The 17,431-nt window shown below is 33.5% G+C and overlaps 1 protein-coding gene across 3 annotated transcripts in view; it reads left to right on the plus strand.

The window, feature by feature from the left end:
* Positions 1-17,431, plus strand: part of GRID2 (glutamate ionotropic receptor delta type subunit 2) — a 1,486,895-nt gene that overhangs the window by 757,732 nt on the left and 711,732 nt on the right. For all 3 annotated transcript variants that reach the window (XM_078445882.2, XM_078445880.2, XM_078445881.1), the window contains exon 3: positions 5,967-6,251. In XM_078445882.2, the coding sequence (XP_078302008.1) occupies positions 5,967-6,251 (285 nt within the window). The remainder of the gene's footprint in view (positions 1-5,966; positions 6,252-17,431) is intronic.

Raw genomic sequence — 17,431 nt, forward strand, 5'->3', positions numbered from 1 at the left:
CCCCACATCAGGCTCTGTGCTGACAGCTCAGAGCCTGGAGCTTGCTTCAGATTCTGTGTCTCCCTTGCTCCCTGCCCCTCCCCCACTCATGCTCTGTCTCTCTCTCTCTGTCTCTGTCTCTCTCTCTCTCAAAAATAAATAAACATTAAAAATTTAAAAACAAAGAGAGGAGACTAATCCAAATCTCCATAAATAGAAGACTATGAAAATATGTAATTGGAGAGTTGTAAAGTAAGCATCATAAAATCTGTGTTCTAAGACTGTCGCAACTACTTATTAGAAATGTAAGAATGAGCTTCAATTAAATGTCACATGAATGAAAATAAGAATTTTATCCAAATATAGCCACATTCTGATACAGCAATAAATGTAAATGAAAACATTTTATAAATTCCAAACAACTGTACAGAGATAAAGAAATGTTTGGTTATTATTTATATCATTTTTATCACATCATTGTTAGTGGAACCAATTTAGGGATGGATTGAGAGTATACCCAATATTTTGTAGGTTCTTCTTAATAGCTTTTTTCACCACTGTTGAAATTATATGTATATATTCTTTCTATTTGGAATTGAAACTATACAGAATTGTTGCCTTAATCCGAAAAGCAAAGAGAGAGAGAAAAAAAAAAAAAAAAAAAAAGAATGGTATCAAAATTATTATTATTCCTTTCTCTTTTACATCTAAGAGACTGAAATTTCCTGGATCTTGTAGTGAGTTAAATGACTTACAGGTTTTTTTATATGTGCCTTTGTGTTTGAAAACCATGAGTTTTTGGTTTTCTGTGGCCCTGGCAGTCAAGTCTGTGCCAGATTTGAATCCTACCTCTGTCATTTACTAATAGTATGAATTTGAGCAATGCATTTAATTTCACTTAACCAGTTTCTTAATTGAAAATGAGAATCATAATAGCTCCTCTGTACAGTGTTGTTATGAAATGTAAATGCAAAAATAAAATGACTTATAATAGGTGCTAGATTAAATGTTAGGTCCATGTCAGGCTTAGATCACAAATGAGAGGCTCATACTGGCTTTAGATGATTAAAAAAATAGTTGACTGAAAATTACTCAGTTGAATTCATTTGATGGCTGCTAATCAACCATTTTAGCCATTTATATTCTTTTTAAGAAGAAATTACGTCTTACTGCTTTTTTATTATGATTAAATGAATCTTTTCTATAGTTTCAGTTCCTAAGTAGGTAATTATAATTAGATTGGACCTTGTAACGGTGTTTATATATAAGGACCATCTTTATATAGAAGAATTTTTTGCAAATGATGATATTTTTGGCAAACTACATTGATGATGAGTCAAATACAAAAAACACTTTTTATATACCACCTCTCAGATGGTTGCTGAAAATCGTGTTTACAAAGATTGCTAAATGTCTGGATAGGCTGAAAGTGCCTTGTGTTACTATATTCTCACAAGTATGGAAGCAAATGTCATGTGCCTTTTGGAAAACAAAAAAAAATTTGAGGAGAAAGCAATTATCAATACTGGACTTGTGATTCATTAATAAATTAAATAGGAAAAAAGTTAAATTAAATTCAGCTTTTGTAGAAACAATACAAATCTTTCTTATCTGCAATGGAAGCCTGCCTTATTTTGTTAATTATGAGTTCACTAATTATAAAATTCAATATTGATTAGTGATTTTTTTTCAAGAAAAATAATCCATCATATTAAATGTATTGATCAACTTTAAAATATGCCCTGACTTCAGACAATGGTAAAATATAGAAGCTACATACATTTTAAAATTGTAGAAATATGGTACATTGTATCTGAACTGGAGGAACTTGAAAGAATGAAATTCATTCCAAGAATAAACTTCTTAGTTTATTATTGGGAATAAAATAAAGATACGGATCACCTTTTGGGGTACAATGATTCTTATTAACTCCACGTATCTTCTTTCCCTGTATTTCACCCCCATTTGCAAATTAACAGAATTAGAAAAATAGGAAAATTCCACTCCCCAGTTACAGTCATATTGTCAGCAGTATTATTGGGAAAAAGGTAAAAGAAAACCAACAAATATTAGATGTTCTCCAACAATCACATCAAAGAGTATTGCAGTTACAAGCCACCAGACTCATGTTTTACAGAAAGGGTTACACATCAGAACTGCTGAGATGATACGTCATAATGCAAATACATTAGCCTGTAATGAATAAAGTAAAACTTCTAGGAGTGGATATGTGTATTTTTTTAAATCTCCACTTTGAATTCTGACACAGGGGAGATGTTACAAACACTATGGTGAATAGATTGGGAGATCTTTGAGAATGGAATCTGCCTATGCATTCTCTTATCTCCAGAGAAGTCCTGGCTCATGTTTAAAGTTGGTAAATGTGTGTTGAAGAATAAATATATGAATGGAGTGTGCTAAAGTCCTTATGTGATTTAAAATCACTGGAAGAGGTTATAAAATTACTCAGTATAAATTGAGGCAATTTGGTCAATATACATAAGTTAGAAAATATATCATAGGGAATAAAGAAAGATGGTGTTATCCAAAAATATTTCACTGAGTTCTCCTTGAGGTAACTGATTTCAAGGCCCTATATAGATTTTACTTTTAATCCCATTTTACTTAATAAGAAAAATAAGACTCAAACTGATTAGTTTCAGAGATAAAAAAAATCATTTAGAATGTCATAAAGAATATCATTTAACTTAAATTTATACATTTATACAGAGAACTTCATTTTTATAACTGCTGAGTGACCTGAAAGGGTGAAAGTGTTTTTAATTCCAGTTATTAAAACAAGAAAGGAAGGAAGGAAGGAAGGAAGGAAGGAAGGAAGGAAGGAAGGAAGGAAGAGGGGTGGAGGAAGGAGGAAGGAAGGGTTTTAATTTCTTTTTTATGCTAACATTTATATAGGACTCTATGAATGGTCACTCTCCAAAGCAAATAAATTTGTATCTTCTCTTATTCAACCAACATTTTATATTGACAAAATGGATGTCAAATATAGCCTTGATAGGTTGCATTGTAGGCCCATTTTCTTATGTACCCAACCATGGTTGTGTTTTGACTCAACCAGCTTCAGTTTCTTTTAGGTGTGTGGACTGTTCCTTCCCTCTTTAGTGGATCAACCTATTTTTACCAAATGTTGGCAGTAGATAGTCTCCAATTAAGCTTTTCCCTATGGAAATCTATGTCTATCTTTCCTTTGTCAAGCAAAATTTTAAGGGTACCAATATCATTTGCTTGCTGTGGTGAAAAGCATATTAGACAATGAGTTAGAGACCTGGGACTTATATTTTTTTAAGGGAGTGGTGTATGCTTTCTTGACAACTGTGAACAATAGAGGGTTTCATATTATAAGTGGGATGCATGTCTAAGACTTCCAGGCTGCTGCTCTCCCAGTCTCTTCCTTGAGAAAATTAACACAATGATTTTGGTACTCTTTCTTGCTAAGTCTCAAAATCTTTCTCAAAATAGAGTTCCAGGATGCCAGCTTACCAACCAGTCATAATTGGCATAGCAGTTAAAGCTGATTTTGTTCTCAAATATAATTTATTTATTTGAGAGAGAGAGACAGAGGGTGAACAGGGGAGGGGCAGAGAGAGAGGGAGACATGGACTCTGAAGCAGGCTCCAGGCTCTGAGCTATCAGCACGGAGCCCGACACAAGACTTGAACTCATGAACCGTGAGATCATGATCTGAGCCCAACCTGGCCAGACTGAGGCCAGACTAACTGACTGAGTCACCCAGGCGCCCCTTGTGTGGCTTTTATTGCAAATTTGATGATTCCTGTTTTTATTTTATAGGGAGTTTTCAGTTATTCTTGCTTATATGTGTAGTAGGATGGATAATACCAAATGATAAATAATCTAAAAATAACACATTTGCATGTATAATAATAACAACTGTTTCTAATACTTGATTAGTTTGTGTTGTTACTAACAGAGGTTAATAGGAAGTAACATAGTTGGTTTGAGGAAATCACAGAGTATATACTAAAACAAATTTATATGCTAAATAATGATTTATATATGGCTTCAAAGCTTTATTTCTAAATAAGGAAGATTAAAAGAGACAGTTTTCATATTTGACAAATGTAATACTTAAACTGAATTTTTTATCTCAACTTCTGTTATATGTAACTTTATAACTTTTGTGATAGATCAATCAATAGTGGCCTTATTTCCTACAATAATGAAACAAACTTCTGACCAATGTTTATGCCTAAATCCATTGGAAGCGTAACTATAAATTCATATAGCTTTTATAAATGTTGAATTCACAAACGTGAGTAGGTTCTATCATTTTTACTGAAACTTTAATCTCAATATGTTATGGTCTAAGAAACATTCATCCCTGATGCTATCTTTCAGATTTATTTGAAATCATATTACCTGTCTTATGCTTGAAAATAATGTCCCTGCTAATTATTAATTTATTTTGTATGTGCTGGTTGGCTTAAAATTAATCATAATTAAATGTATTTGGTGTTTATGTGCATGTCATTAGTATAGTACTTCTAAACTTACACTTTGTCAGCCTTCATTAACTGGCCAATTCATTACATAGAGGTACTTATCATCTATGTTTCAAACACTCTGTAAAACAGATTATAATAATGTGTAAGTATTGAGAATATTATACCTAGAATGTCTAAAATCTAGAATAATACCTGGGCCAATTATAATTACTGACCTTCTCAAATGGAATTTATTTTACCTCGATTCCTCCTGAATTTACTTTTGATTTTAGTTCTAATCTCTTGCTCTTAAAGACTAACATATAAGATCTCTCAGATCTCTTAACTCTTAGTAAGACTTATTAAATGAGTTACAAGTTATTAAGGGGTTCCTGGCTGGCTCAGTCAGTAGAGCATCTGACCCTTATTCTCAGGGTTGTGAGTTCAAGCCCCACATTGGGCATAGAGCCTTACTTTAAAAATAAATATATAAAAATTAAAATTTAAATAAAAAATTTAAAAAGCTAAAAAAAAAAAAAAAAGGAAAGGAAAACAAAAGAAAAAATTGGGCACCTGGCTGGCTTGGTTAGTAGAACACATGATTCTTGGTCTCAGGATCATGAGTTCGTGCTCCACGTTGGATGTAGAGATTACTTAAAAACAAGAAGGAGTTAAGAGTTATTAACTTTTTTTGCTTTATGTGCTGAGTCTTTATATGTGCTTATAATTTATATTTTATCCAGTTTTAAATATTTTTTGAAGTAAGCATATATGCATACACAATGTAGTTAAAATGAAATTAAAACAACAGAGATCATAAATCATATAGTAGAGATTAGAAATTGTACAGCTAGAAACCAGAATGAAATTTAGTGAATGAAATAATTGCTGAAACTTAGTATTTGATTTGACCAGGAGTTTTCTGACTGTCAAGGAAAAGAACAAAAACATTTTCACTTTTCCAGTGTAATGAGAGACAAAGTGCTATCAAAGCTTTAGATACCAGAATAGCTCTTTGCTGTGGCCAGAAATTCCATATGTAGGCCTTTCATATTCTTTTTCACTCATTCACCAATTTACATATTATCAGCTTTTTGAAAACCTTGTATTATTTACTCAGTGAGGAATTATCTTTTCCCTGAATTATACATTGATAATTATAAAAGTATAGCTGTCACTAATTTGAGTGCCTATTATGTGAAAGGCAAATAGCAGGCATTGAATTTTCTCCAATCCTAGCAATAATCCTGCAAGATTCATGCTATTTTGCCCCCTTTACAGATGACAAAACTGAGACCAGGAAAACCTAAATAATTTGTACAAGGTCAAATAGCTAATAAGGGCAGTTTGTTAGCTGAATCCCAATAGCACTTTTTAATTTGAGGATTTCTTCATGGACATGTTCATTAAAAAAAAAAAAATCCATAGTTGTGTAATAAGTCCATAAATTTTATTCACAGTTATTCCCAAAGGGAAGTTATATGAAACCCAGAGACATTTAAATATTACTGTGATTTCTTACAGCCTGTGAACTTATGAATCAAGGCATCTTGGCCCTGGTCAGCTCCATTGGCTGCACATCGGCAGGTTCCCTCCAGTCTCTGGCAGATGCCATGCATATCCCCCACCTCTTCATACAGCGCTCAACAGCTGGGACCCCGAGGAGTGGCTGTGGACTCACCCGGAGCAACAGGAATGATGACTACACTCTCTCTGTTCGCCCACCTGTCTACTTAAATGACGTTATCCTGAGAGTGGTCACAGAATATGCCTGGCAGAAATTCATCATATTCTATGATAGTGAATACGGTAAGTGATTGGGATTTGCGTGAGTTTTGTATGCTGGTATTTGCATGGCAAGCAACTTAATTAAATCTTGAAAAACTTCAAGGAACTTATCCATTGTTATCTGGTTTTTTGTTGTTGTTGTTGTTCTGTCATAATCTTAAAAAATCTAGCAGGAAGAACAAAAAGTTTCCTTAAGGCTTTCAGTTCAGTCGTTTATATTAAATCACTTTGAAGTCAAATTAAAAAATACCTCTTCCTAATGCTCAGTTTGTAAATGTTTCTAAAGGCAATCTAACTCTAATATATCTTGATTTTTCAAATAATGAGAAGTCATAAAGACAATAATGTCTTTCTCCCTTTACAAAAAACATTTATATCTTTATGTAATAATAAAACACCATTTTGGACAGATCCTGGAACATTGAAAATAAATGCCTGTTTGTATTTCTTGGTTCCAAAAAATCCAAAATCTAACACATCTTGCTTACATGCTTACACTCTTTGGAGTCACTGAGACTATATTGCTTTCTAGTTCTCATGGCATATTGTCTACAATATGAAATTCCACAAAATGCTGAGTGGTATAAAGACAATTTATATAACCTCCCAAGATGAAACAAAGCATTTGCACTAAATTTCCTGCAATTCAAGGAGAAGGTACTTTGTTTCAGTATTTTTACTTATGTTACATTAAGAAAAGTAAGTAAAAATGATAGCTATATTTTTTTTTCCTGAATGAATGTTTTCTAACTGACTGAACCCAAGGATGTTCAAATGTAGTTTCTCTCCAATTTTTGTCATTAGGGGGAATAGAGATGGATATAATCAAATGAGATAAAGCTAGCAGGTCTTCATAAGAATATATGTTTGAAACATGTTTCTTTAGAGATTTGCCTTAAAGAAGAGTCTCGGAAGATTGTCTTCCATTCAGTATGGATGGATCTAGTTTTTATTTTTTTATGTTAAAAAATCAAGACGATTTCACCCTCTATAGGGCAACTTATTTTTTCTTAGCAAATAAATAAATAAACACTTAAGAATAATGGTTTTCTTGTCATCATCTACCCAGAATTGTCAACGATATTGGAGAAGTTAAACAAGAGCAAGCCAGAAAGTGGCATCAATAGAAATGTGCACAAACAGTATGGCAGAAATCTGGAAAGCATCAAATAAAGCTCCTGTGGAGGAAGAGCAAGTGGCAGTTACATTTAGCCCTAAATATTCAAAGGTCTCCTGGGGTTTTGGCAGCCAGAGCAGAATTAAAGTTGACGGGTAGATTTCAGCCAGAAGTCTATGGCACTCTCTAGAAGCAGACTTGTCTCCAGGACGGAAATCCTTATTTTTGTTGCTTAGTTCATATTATTTAGGGATCACGGAACAAAGACCAAAACTGAAATGAATAAAATAAACAAAAAGAAAATAAAACATAATTGGCTCATCAATAAAAGTAAAGATGGGACACAAGTTTGAAATTCCCTGAGAGGATTCCTTAGTGGACACAGTAAACTCTACCTCTGGAAACCATATGTTGAGTATGCCTTTGTCAGTTTTTTTCCAGTCAGGTTATCTATTATTTTTATGACCTTTCAAATGGTGTTCTTATAATCTCCGTTCAAGCATAACTTGAAATAATTAATTTTTAAACTGTGAATCTTTCTTGGCACGGGGAGTGGGGGACATTTTTTAGTTAGTCCTGTCAGAATAGTTCAATAATATAAAGAACAGAAAAGTGATTTTTGATGAAAGTTTTTTACAACATTAAAATGAGATTTTTACTCTCTCATTATAAATATCCATGAGGAAAGAAAATCCCTTGCCATCTTGTTTCCAAGTCCTTACATGGATTACAGTTAGGAAATTCTTATAAGAGAAGACATTTTTATTACTGATAAGGTAAATGTTTTTGAAAATGTACACTAAATTCATAGTCATAGAGAATCGTTTACATACATTTGAAGTCCCTTATTCTCTTTTCCACTATTTTCCTTTGAGTAAATAAGATGGCTATAAATGCAATGTATGACTGAGTCCTCTGTTAGAAGCAGGTTTGTTTTAGAAATAATAATACTAAAAAAAAAAAAAAGTATTTTCTTTTACTCTGATGATACACTTGCTTTTGACTTACTTTTTAATTTAATAATTCATGAAAAATCACCCTGCTTGTATCCTTAAAATTATTTCCAGTAATACTCTTGTTTAATAAAAGAAAATTTCACTTTGATACTCACAATAAATCTTGCTGGTAAAGAACTGGGCTAGAGTCCAAAATAAACATCAAGCTATCCAAATACCTTCTACCTTGAAGAGGGCTACATGTATTTACATTTCCATTCATCAATGTCATCATTTTAAGTTCAAACATTGGAATTATACTTGACTTTTATCTTGGTTATCAGGAATTGCTTTCATTAAAGAATGGATTAAGCATCATCTGTGGATGAAATAAGTCAGCCTACTGGAGCCAAATGTTATTGAAGATGTATTTTGCTTATAAAAATATACTTGAAAAATAAGAAAAAAAAAAAAGAATAGGCTTCTATATCCAGTTAATTAGAGAAACACTTTTTTCAAAAGCAGTTAATTATGATTAAGGGCACAGTATAAAAGGCTACTTTAAATTCCTTAACAAAGAAAATTCAAGTCTTTGATTCTAAGTAAATGGATGAAACCGGAAAAAAAAATGTGGAAACTTTATTTGAATGGATTGATTCAAGACATTTTTAAAAGGCTTGAAAGAGTTTAGGAAGTGATGAGCTTTTTAAAAACTGTGTCATTTAAGAAATATTCATTGCTCACTTGCTTAGTGCAATGCAAAATATGAGATAAAAAGTTTTACAGAATGTAGTCTTAGCCTTTAAGAAGCTTACAATTAACAAAAGAGGTAAAATATTTATGACCCTTTTAATGGAGAAAATAGTGTGTTAAGTCTCGTGAATGGTGCAAAGTGAATGCAAATGATGTGTAATGAAGAAGGTGTTGAATTTTTGGTAGCAGTGATCAAAGAAGGCTTTACGGGTGGACTTTAACCTTGAATGTTGCCTCAAAATCCTAGCTAACTTTCACAGTGTATGAGAGACAGTCACTCAAACAGAAAGTGTGAACAAGTATTCCAGCAAGAAAAATATTAAAAATATTATCTCTGAGTGTTTAATTGGCCAGGCCCTAAACTTAAGTATTTTACATTAGCTCATGTAATCTCAAAAGCTCTATGAAGTTGGTAATACTATTATCACAATTTTACAAATAGGAAAACAGGGGGGAAAAACTGAGTAACTCGCTCACAAAACACAACTAAGGTAGTATCTGAGCTGAAATTTAATGAACTATTACCCAAGAATATAATTAATAGGGCTAATCTTACAGAGAGCATTTATTATACCCAGGGTCTATTCCAAGTGCCTTGCATGTATCATCTCATTTAAGCCTCATAGCTGCCCAGCAGCCTGCTGTGGTAGATAATGACGGTGATGGTGATGATGATGATGATTTTTGCAAATGAAAAGAACATCAGGTAACTTGCAAATAAGTCGAGAAGCCTGAATTCAAACAATGATAGTCTCATAGTAGTCCTTGCTTTCAACCATTAGAGTATTTTGATGCTGTAGAAATAAGGATAAGATTAATTTCTGACAAACTGTAAATTTTTTTAAAAATTACAAAAGAAATACATAGAATCATCGTTATTAAAGAGAGACAATGACATCAAGCCTGCAGATCTTTAAAATATTAGTATCATTCAAGGAAAAAATACTGTATGTCAGTTTGGAAGATTTGGTTATCATTGGAAGTATGGAAACAGGACAGCCATTGGGCCAAAGTAGGCTGATTCATCAGCACAAAGAGGTACTTGCCTGCAAAATAACCTTCCTTCCTTTCAGATTTGCCAACAAAATGCCAAGTTTATTTGAGAGACCAATACTTCCAGTTGAAAAACTACATTTTTCAGGCTCTCTTACCTCTTGGGGCTGTTATATAATATCGTCAAGAACTACAAGGCATCTGAGATTTTACCCTACTTACAAGCTAACTTGTGTGAGCTTGCATCAATTTCATGGGTACTGGCAGTAAGCACTATACTCCTTTAGAGAGAAAGAGGACTTTAATACTCATAGTGCAGCAGGCAGCATGAGCCTCAAGTTAATGTTGGTTCCTCTTGACCTCATGTCTCACAGGGCTATGTGGAGCCACTCAGGCGGATGCTATACATGAAACAGGCTCATATGACAGCTAAGAAACCCCTGGCTTAGGGAATATGTGTCTTTTATGATGGGCTTCTAAGTAAACATGCTCGGTATATGTCCCAGAAAAAGACACTATCTTCATTGTAAATAAACCTGTCTTCTCTAGGGAGAGCTGCTCCTTCCATAATGCGCAATAAGACATGAAACCTATGGAAATTGTCTCCCGAAAATATTCATTCTTTGCTTCTACATTGTTGACTTCTGGCAAATTTCCCCCTAAATATGCCAGTCCTAAGACCACTCTGGTTAATCTTACTGACAGGAAATAGGATCAAATCTATTCAATTTGTCTCCTCTGCATTTATTTAAAGACACTATAAACAAGATTTTAATGAGCAAGATTGATCACAACTATGCCCCTCAGGGTCCAGGACTTAAATAAATCCCATGAACTGTCAAGACTCTACTTTAAAAAGTCACAGAGCTTCCTCCTTAAATTTCTGCATAAACCATTTTACTTGGCCAGAGGCTTTGATCCAAGTAAATAGGATTTATTTGTGATTGCAAAGAGTCTGCCTGTCTCACAAGGAGAAATTCTGTCATGTATAACTACCGTGGCCAGTGGTTTAGGCTGACCTGACTGACTTCTAAGGATGAAGTGGTACCATTGATCATTTCAATGAAATTTAGGGGAAAAATTCTAATTGGACGGCTCTGATCATAGGGGAAACTACCTGTAGGTATACTTCAGTAACAAGTCCGGTATTGCTCCATATGGCTCCCCCATATTACTACAAGTAGCCTCATTTTAGAGCTATCTCAATAAAGTACTACATTTTCTGCTGCTGGCATTTACTTAAACAAGTTCTCATTGCCACCCCTAATGAGTGACTCATGTCTTCAGGAAGGAGGTAATGTTCATATAAGAACAATAGTTCTGGAAGTGGATATGACGTTCCTGGTGTGGGAGTAGGGATGGAGAGATGGAGGTTAGAAAAGAGAGGAAGGAAGTGTTACTTACATTGCTGGGACCCCTGAGTGAGACATACATCAGTAGGGCCTTCAATATGACTTCTTGCCAACTAGTAGTTCTGAGTTCTCAATTCATATACAATATTTGAGTCCAGCTCTAGTTTAGGAGGCACAGCCTGAGGGCAGTCAATACATTCTGTCTTTATTGTCTATCTCAAGGGTTAGGAACCTACTATTGGGCCTGAAACTTCTTTTTGTAAATAAAGTTTTATTGGAACACAACATGTTCATTTGTTTACATGTTGTCTATGTCTGCTTTTGAGCTACAATAGCAGAGTTGAGCAGTTGCAATAGAAACAAAACCCAAAAGCCTAAAATATTACAATCTGGCCCTTTTAAGAAATTGTTTACCAATCTCTGTTCTATGGCATTAAAACTAATATTGAGGATACAAATTAGAAAGTAGGTGCATCTCTGAATCAGGGTAGACTGGAAAAGAACACAAGGTAACCTTTCATGATAACACAAATATTCAATATCTTGTTTTTAGTGGTAGTTACAGGGCAATACAATAAATTCTCTTTGAACTACACAGGTAAGGTCTGTTTGTTTTATTGTATGTAAATTATATCTCAACCAAAACTTAGAAGACACACTAATTCATCAGATATTTGAAGAAGAAAAAAGGAAAAAGGTGTAAAAGCAACAGTTTTAAACTAAATAGCGTAACTGAATCATGATCATTTAGAGTTTATGGAGTCATAGAAAAAATTCATTTAGAATTGAATGCAGTAGACTCCTAGAACCTGAATTTTATAATAGATCAAAATGACTAGAAGAGCTTTTTAATCATCAGAAAACCTGAGTGCCATCACAGGCTCCTGGAATCAGAATTGTTGCAGGGTGCCTGGGTGACTCAGTTGATTAGATGTCTGACTTTGGCTCGGTCATGATCTCATGGCTCATGGGTTCAAGCCCCATATTGGGAGTTCTGCTGCCAGCACAGAGTCCACTTCAGATCCTCTGACTAACCCCTCCCAAAAATATATAAACACTAAAAAAAAAAAAAAAAAAAAAAAAAAAAAAATTGTTGCAAGGTATGTGTCAGCAACATAAGTATTTTAACACTCTCCAGGGGGTTCCAATACTGTCAGCTTTGTTCCTCTAGAAGGCATTTGGAAACAAGAAATTTCAGTAGACCTCTTCTTCAGCATCTTTGATTCATAGCATTGTTTCCCCTTCCAGAATATTCCAAGGGAGAAAGAACACATTATATTTTGAAGGAGCCTATTTCACATTTGTACAATGGGTATTTCTAGCTGTCAAAAAAACTTTCTTTATGTGAAACTTAAAACACTAATATTGGACAAAATGATCCATTTTGGATAATATAAAATGAGAATGATTTTGCTGAAAATCATTTATCAATAAGTGAAGAAAATGAATATGCCCCCTGAACCCTTCTTAGTATTCTACTGCATAAGTACCATTTTCAACATGAGCAATTTCCCAATTTCAATGTGTTGTGCTTTTCAAATATTCCACTTTTCTAAATGTCTTTATCCCTATCTATTATGTTTTTTAATACCTTTGTATATGCTCTGATACATTTACTTTTTACACAATACACCAACTGCTATCTTATTGCCTAAGAGAGCGGAGTGAATCCTCTCTTTTTAGGAAAACAAGACACACACTTGTACTTTGTGGTTTTTTAATAATTTCTTTTTTAAAAAAAATTTTAATCTTTATCACTTAATTGTATCACTTTTCATTTTCTTCACTTATTGATGTTTTGCAGCAAATTACCCTTCTAATTTTGCATCTCAATTTGCTTAGATTTCAACCAAATCTCCAGGAGGAAGTTTGGTTAATTAGGTGGAATATGATATTAAGGAAGGCTCATTAAAAGCAATTGGTAGTAGTCCAGGGTAGGCTCACTATCAGAGAGGTGTATGCAAGGAATTAGTTGAATGCACTAGCCAATGGCTAGATTCCAGAATCAAGGAACTGACAATATACAGAAACCATAAAGTTATAGAAAGCTATAGAAGTAGGTAGTTCTTAAAGTAGAATAAAAGCAGATATATTGCTTTAATGGGAGGATTCCATTCTGAGAGTATTGATGAGAGAAAAGTTGAATTTCATAGCCAGGAGGACTGAATAGAACTGACTTACCAGAGTGACATATGGAGTGAAATTGAAGGGTGCTTCAGTGAATGAACTACTTGAGTTCCTTAATATCCTTTACCTAAAACAATATTGGTCCCACAGCCCAATACTGGATTTGATCTATTGATAGATCTATTAGATGGATCAAGTTATGAAGACTAGAAGTGTAACACAATGACAGGGATCTAAGCAGATTTTTACAGTAATGACATGGAGACATGAACTTATTGAAAGTAATTAGATACTTTACCATAATCTATTACATAATCTCTACTTCAGTTTATGTATTGGTTTCATTCTTAAGCAAGAGAGATGGCATTAGTGACTCCAAGCATATCCTTACAGATTATTACACTAAAGAAAGACCCTTTCCCTGTTTTGTCTGTATAGCAAATATCATACATGTAGGTATGTATCTATGCATCAAATCTCAGGCCATATTTGGGTCCTTTGCTATTCCCTTAATCAAATAATTTGGTCAGGCATTTGGTGGACTCTCAGTCACCAACCTGAATTATGTGATGGGTGAATTACCTCTGGGTGAAGGGTAGGCATATATGGGCCCATGTTCTTCTTTTTCCAGTTAAGGGAACCTTGCTTATAAGAAAAAAAAATACTTAGTTAAGCATTAATTAGATCATTTTATTTTAATTAAGTTAATTTAAAATTTTAATTTAATATTAAATTGACATATATGAAATATTTTAAAACTATAAGTACTTGTCTTTATAATTCAACATTTAAAATTATTTCTAAAACACACACCTATTAATTCTAGTTTGAATTTGTTTTTGTTTGTTGATTTTGGTTAGCTGGAACTTATTTATGTTTTCAACCTTTCTGACATTTTCCTTAGTGCCAGGATAGTATATTCTCTTTTACAATAAGTTTCTTGGCCATATGTAAATTTCTGCTCTAATTTGTTAAACTGAGTACTTCTGAAAATCAGAGACCTTAAAGTGCATAATAGGTGTTGATAAAATATCTTAGTATGGAAATGATTAAATGAAATATACATTTCTCTCTTTATATAGAAATAAAATATTTTAATACCCGTCGACACAAAAGCAAAGAAAAAAAAAGAAAAACAAAACTCAACTCTAAGGATTACTAAATGAGTTACTTATGGGCTCTCCTGAATTCTGAAAACATTAGTTTAATGATTCCAAATTAAGGGTCAATACATAATCGAGTGACCTGAGGTACTTACACACTACCATTAAGTAGATCAGTGTATTACCCTTTCCTTACAATTACATTGCCATATGTTAAGCCCCTTTGAAATGAACACTGGCTGATCATCCTCATGAATGCATTCCAAGGAATAACATTTATTCCATGCATCTTGATGTAGGCTTAATCAAGGCCCGTAAAATGGACACATTCCTCTTAATTGATTGCAAATGTTTATAATTACCCTGAGAGTTTTTTTCAAATGTCTAATGACTATAATATTATTAACTATCTCTCTAGACAGTCTTAAAGCTGTTTATTGCTCATTTGGCCACTTTCCAACTTTCAGTTCTCTCATTTACTTCAATGTGCGTCAATAAGCGTATAATTAATCCAAGCATCTTATTGAACTATTTCTTTTCCTTTAGTACGTATTATGCCGAGTAGTTAAAAATGATCTATTGAACTACTTTGGATTTGTTCTTAGTCAAATGTCCTTATTGATCAGCATTACTGTAAAGATGACTCTCATACTATCTCATACTATCATACATAGATCATCACACTATGATCTAATGCTAAAATAGTAAGTTCTCATTAAATAGAAAATCTTAGTGATGGGCCACTGTTGCTAGACTGTCACCTCAAAATCTAAGACAGCATATTATGTTTTTTTTTTTCCTAAATACACTACAAATGGCAAGGAAATACTCAGTGGAGACTTAAACTCCCTTTGAAGTAAGGGTTCTTCTAAATAAAAATTTTTAAATCACTCAGTGGTTGAAAGACTTATTTTCTCAGGAAATGAGGCATTTTGTACAGTATGCTTTGCTATCTATTCATATGTTGGGAAAAGGCATTCAGCTCAATGATGTAGCTCACATATCTGGCGACATGACATATTCCTTTTTATCTAAAAAAAAAAAAGTCACAAGATTCTACATAGTAATTTTAATGCTCAGAATTCTGTCATCATTTCAGAAACTCTAGGATTGGCTGAATGCAGTGCTAGTCTCCTGCTCCAAGTGAGGTCTTCAATGCATTAAGTGGTCAAAATGATTAAACATGCCTAATCTACTCAAATGAGGGAGAGAGATGAGTAGAGGAGAAAAAAAAAATCAGAGACTTAGTGACAAATCTCTTTTCCTACCAAATTCAGTATTTTAAATTGGATATTTGAATATAATGATCTTGAGGAATACCATCTGATGTATTCCAGATAATGTCACTAAATTTAGTTAAATTGCAACTATAGTTTGGAAAATGAGTAGTCAAGTGAGATTCTTCTATCTACCGTAGGGCCTGTGTTATCATCAGATGGTATAATAACAAACTCCTTGAGGGCAAGGACTGTTTTTTGTCTTGCTCAAACATTCTTTCAAAGTGCTTGGCACATAAGAATTGATTCTAAAAGGGATCTATTTGGATGCTGACCACTGGTTTGCAATGTACAACAGGATATCGTACTAATGGTTTGGGGGTCAGTTTGGACATGTATTTATACATTAGATTCTAATGTAGCCTGGGATTTCTCTATCCTAATTAATTAAATTTAAACCATTTTTAATATAGAGATTACATTTAATCTCACATTAGTAACCATGATAAAGTCATTATTTTACATAATTTAATAAAATAAATAATTGAGCTTTAATCAGCCACTACCTCTTGGAGAGTTTTTGTGGGAAATGGTCTGAATAGGTTACACAATTCACAGATGTCAGAGAAGTTGACAGTTGCTATAATGTCAACTTCTGAGGATGTTACCTCGATCAACTTTTAGTCCTTATAAAGATTTCCTTTTTTCATTTTTTTCACAGAAAAAGATAGCAGAAGAAAGTTAAGAACAAATGGGACTTTTGACTGGGTTAATAAAGTCTTGATAATGAAAATGTACCTTGCTTAGAAATTTGTGCTTAATAAACTGCTTTAATATTTCACAAAGCCCTATTTCCTTTTATCAGAACAACCCAGTGATTTGTTTAAACATGTTTCTTTTCATCAGTAAGGTGTAGTTAGTTGCTATTAACCCTATGATTCCATTCCTGGCTTCCATTTCTTTTATTGGCATTAATTACACTGAATCCTAATTACCTGTGTAAGTTATCCTTTGCTCCACTAAACTGGATGTATCTCACGGATAGGAGCTGTGTTTTTACCTTCATCACCAAACTATCATATATTTACAAAAAAGGTTTTGTATTAGTCAATACCCTTTCTCTTGAAAGGGACAAGAATTCACTTCAAACTAAGTGAGCAAAAAGAAAAAAAAATTTTTTTCGTTGACTCATGTAGTTGAGACGTCTAAGGAACAGCTGCCTTGCCTCTGTTTTACCTCACACATTGGCTTCTTTCTCAGCTTCTCTCTAAACAACACTGGCTGCGCAGTCCCAAAAGTACATCATACCACGTGTGATATAAAAAGATTTTTTTTCATTATCCACATATCAAATCTCAGTCCTCATTTGAATCCTGTGACTATCCAGGGATGTGGTGAGCTCAAATTGACCATCCTGGGATACATGACCATCCAGTAATAGAATATAGAACACAATAGAATGTTGAATACAAGGGATGGGGACAGGTTTGTTTCTTAAATGAAAAATGAAGTCTTGTTATTCGTAATAAAGGAGAAGAAATACTGGGAAGCTAAAAACAACAGACATCAACTATGAAATTAGTTCCAAGTCCATAGGGTAGGTG

The sequence above is a fragment of the Panthera onca genome, chromosome B1 (genome assembly GCF_046562875.1).
Source record: "Panthera onca isolate mPanOnc1 chromosome B1, mPanOnc1 haplotype 2, whole genome shotgun sequence".
Lineage (NCBI taxonomy): Eukaryota > Metazoa > Chordata > Mammalia > Carnivora > Felidae > Panthera > Panthera onca.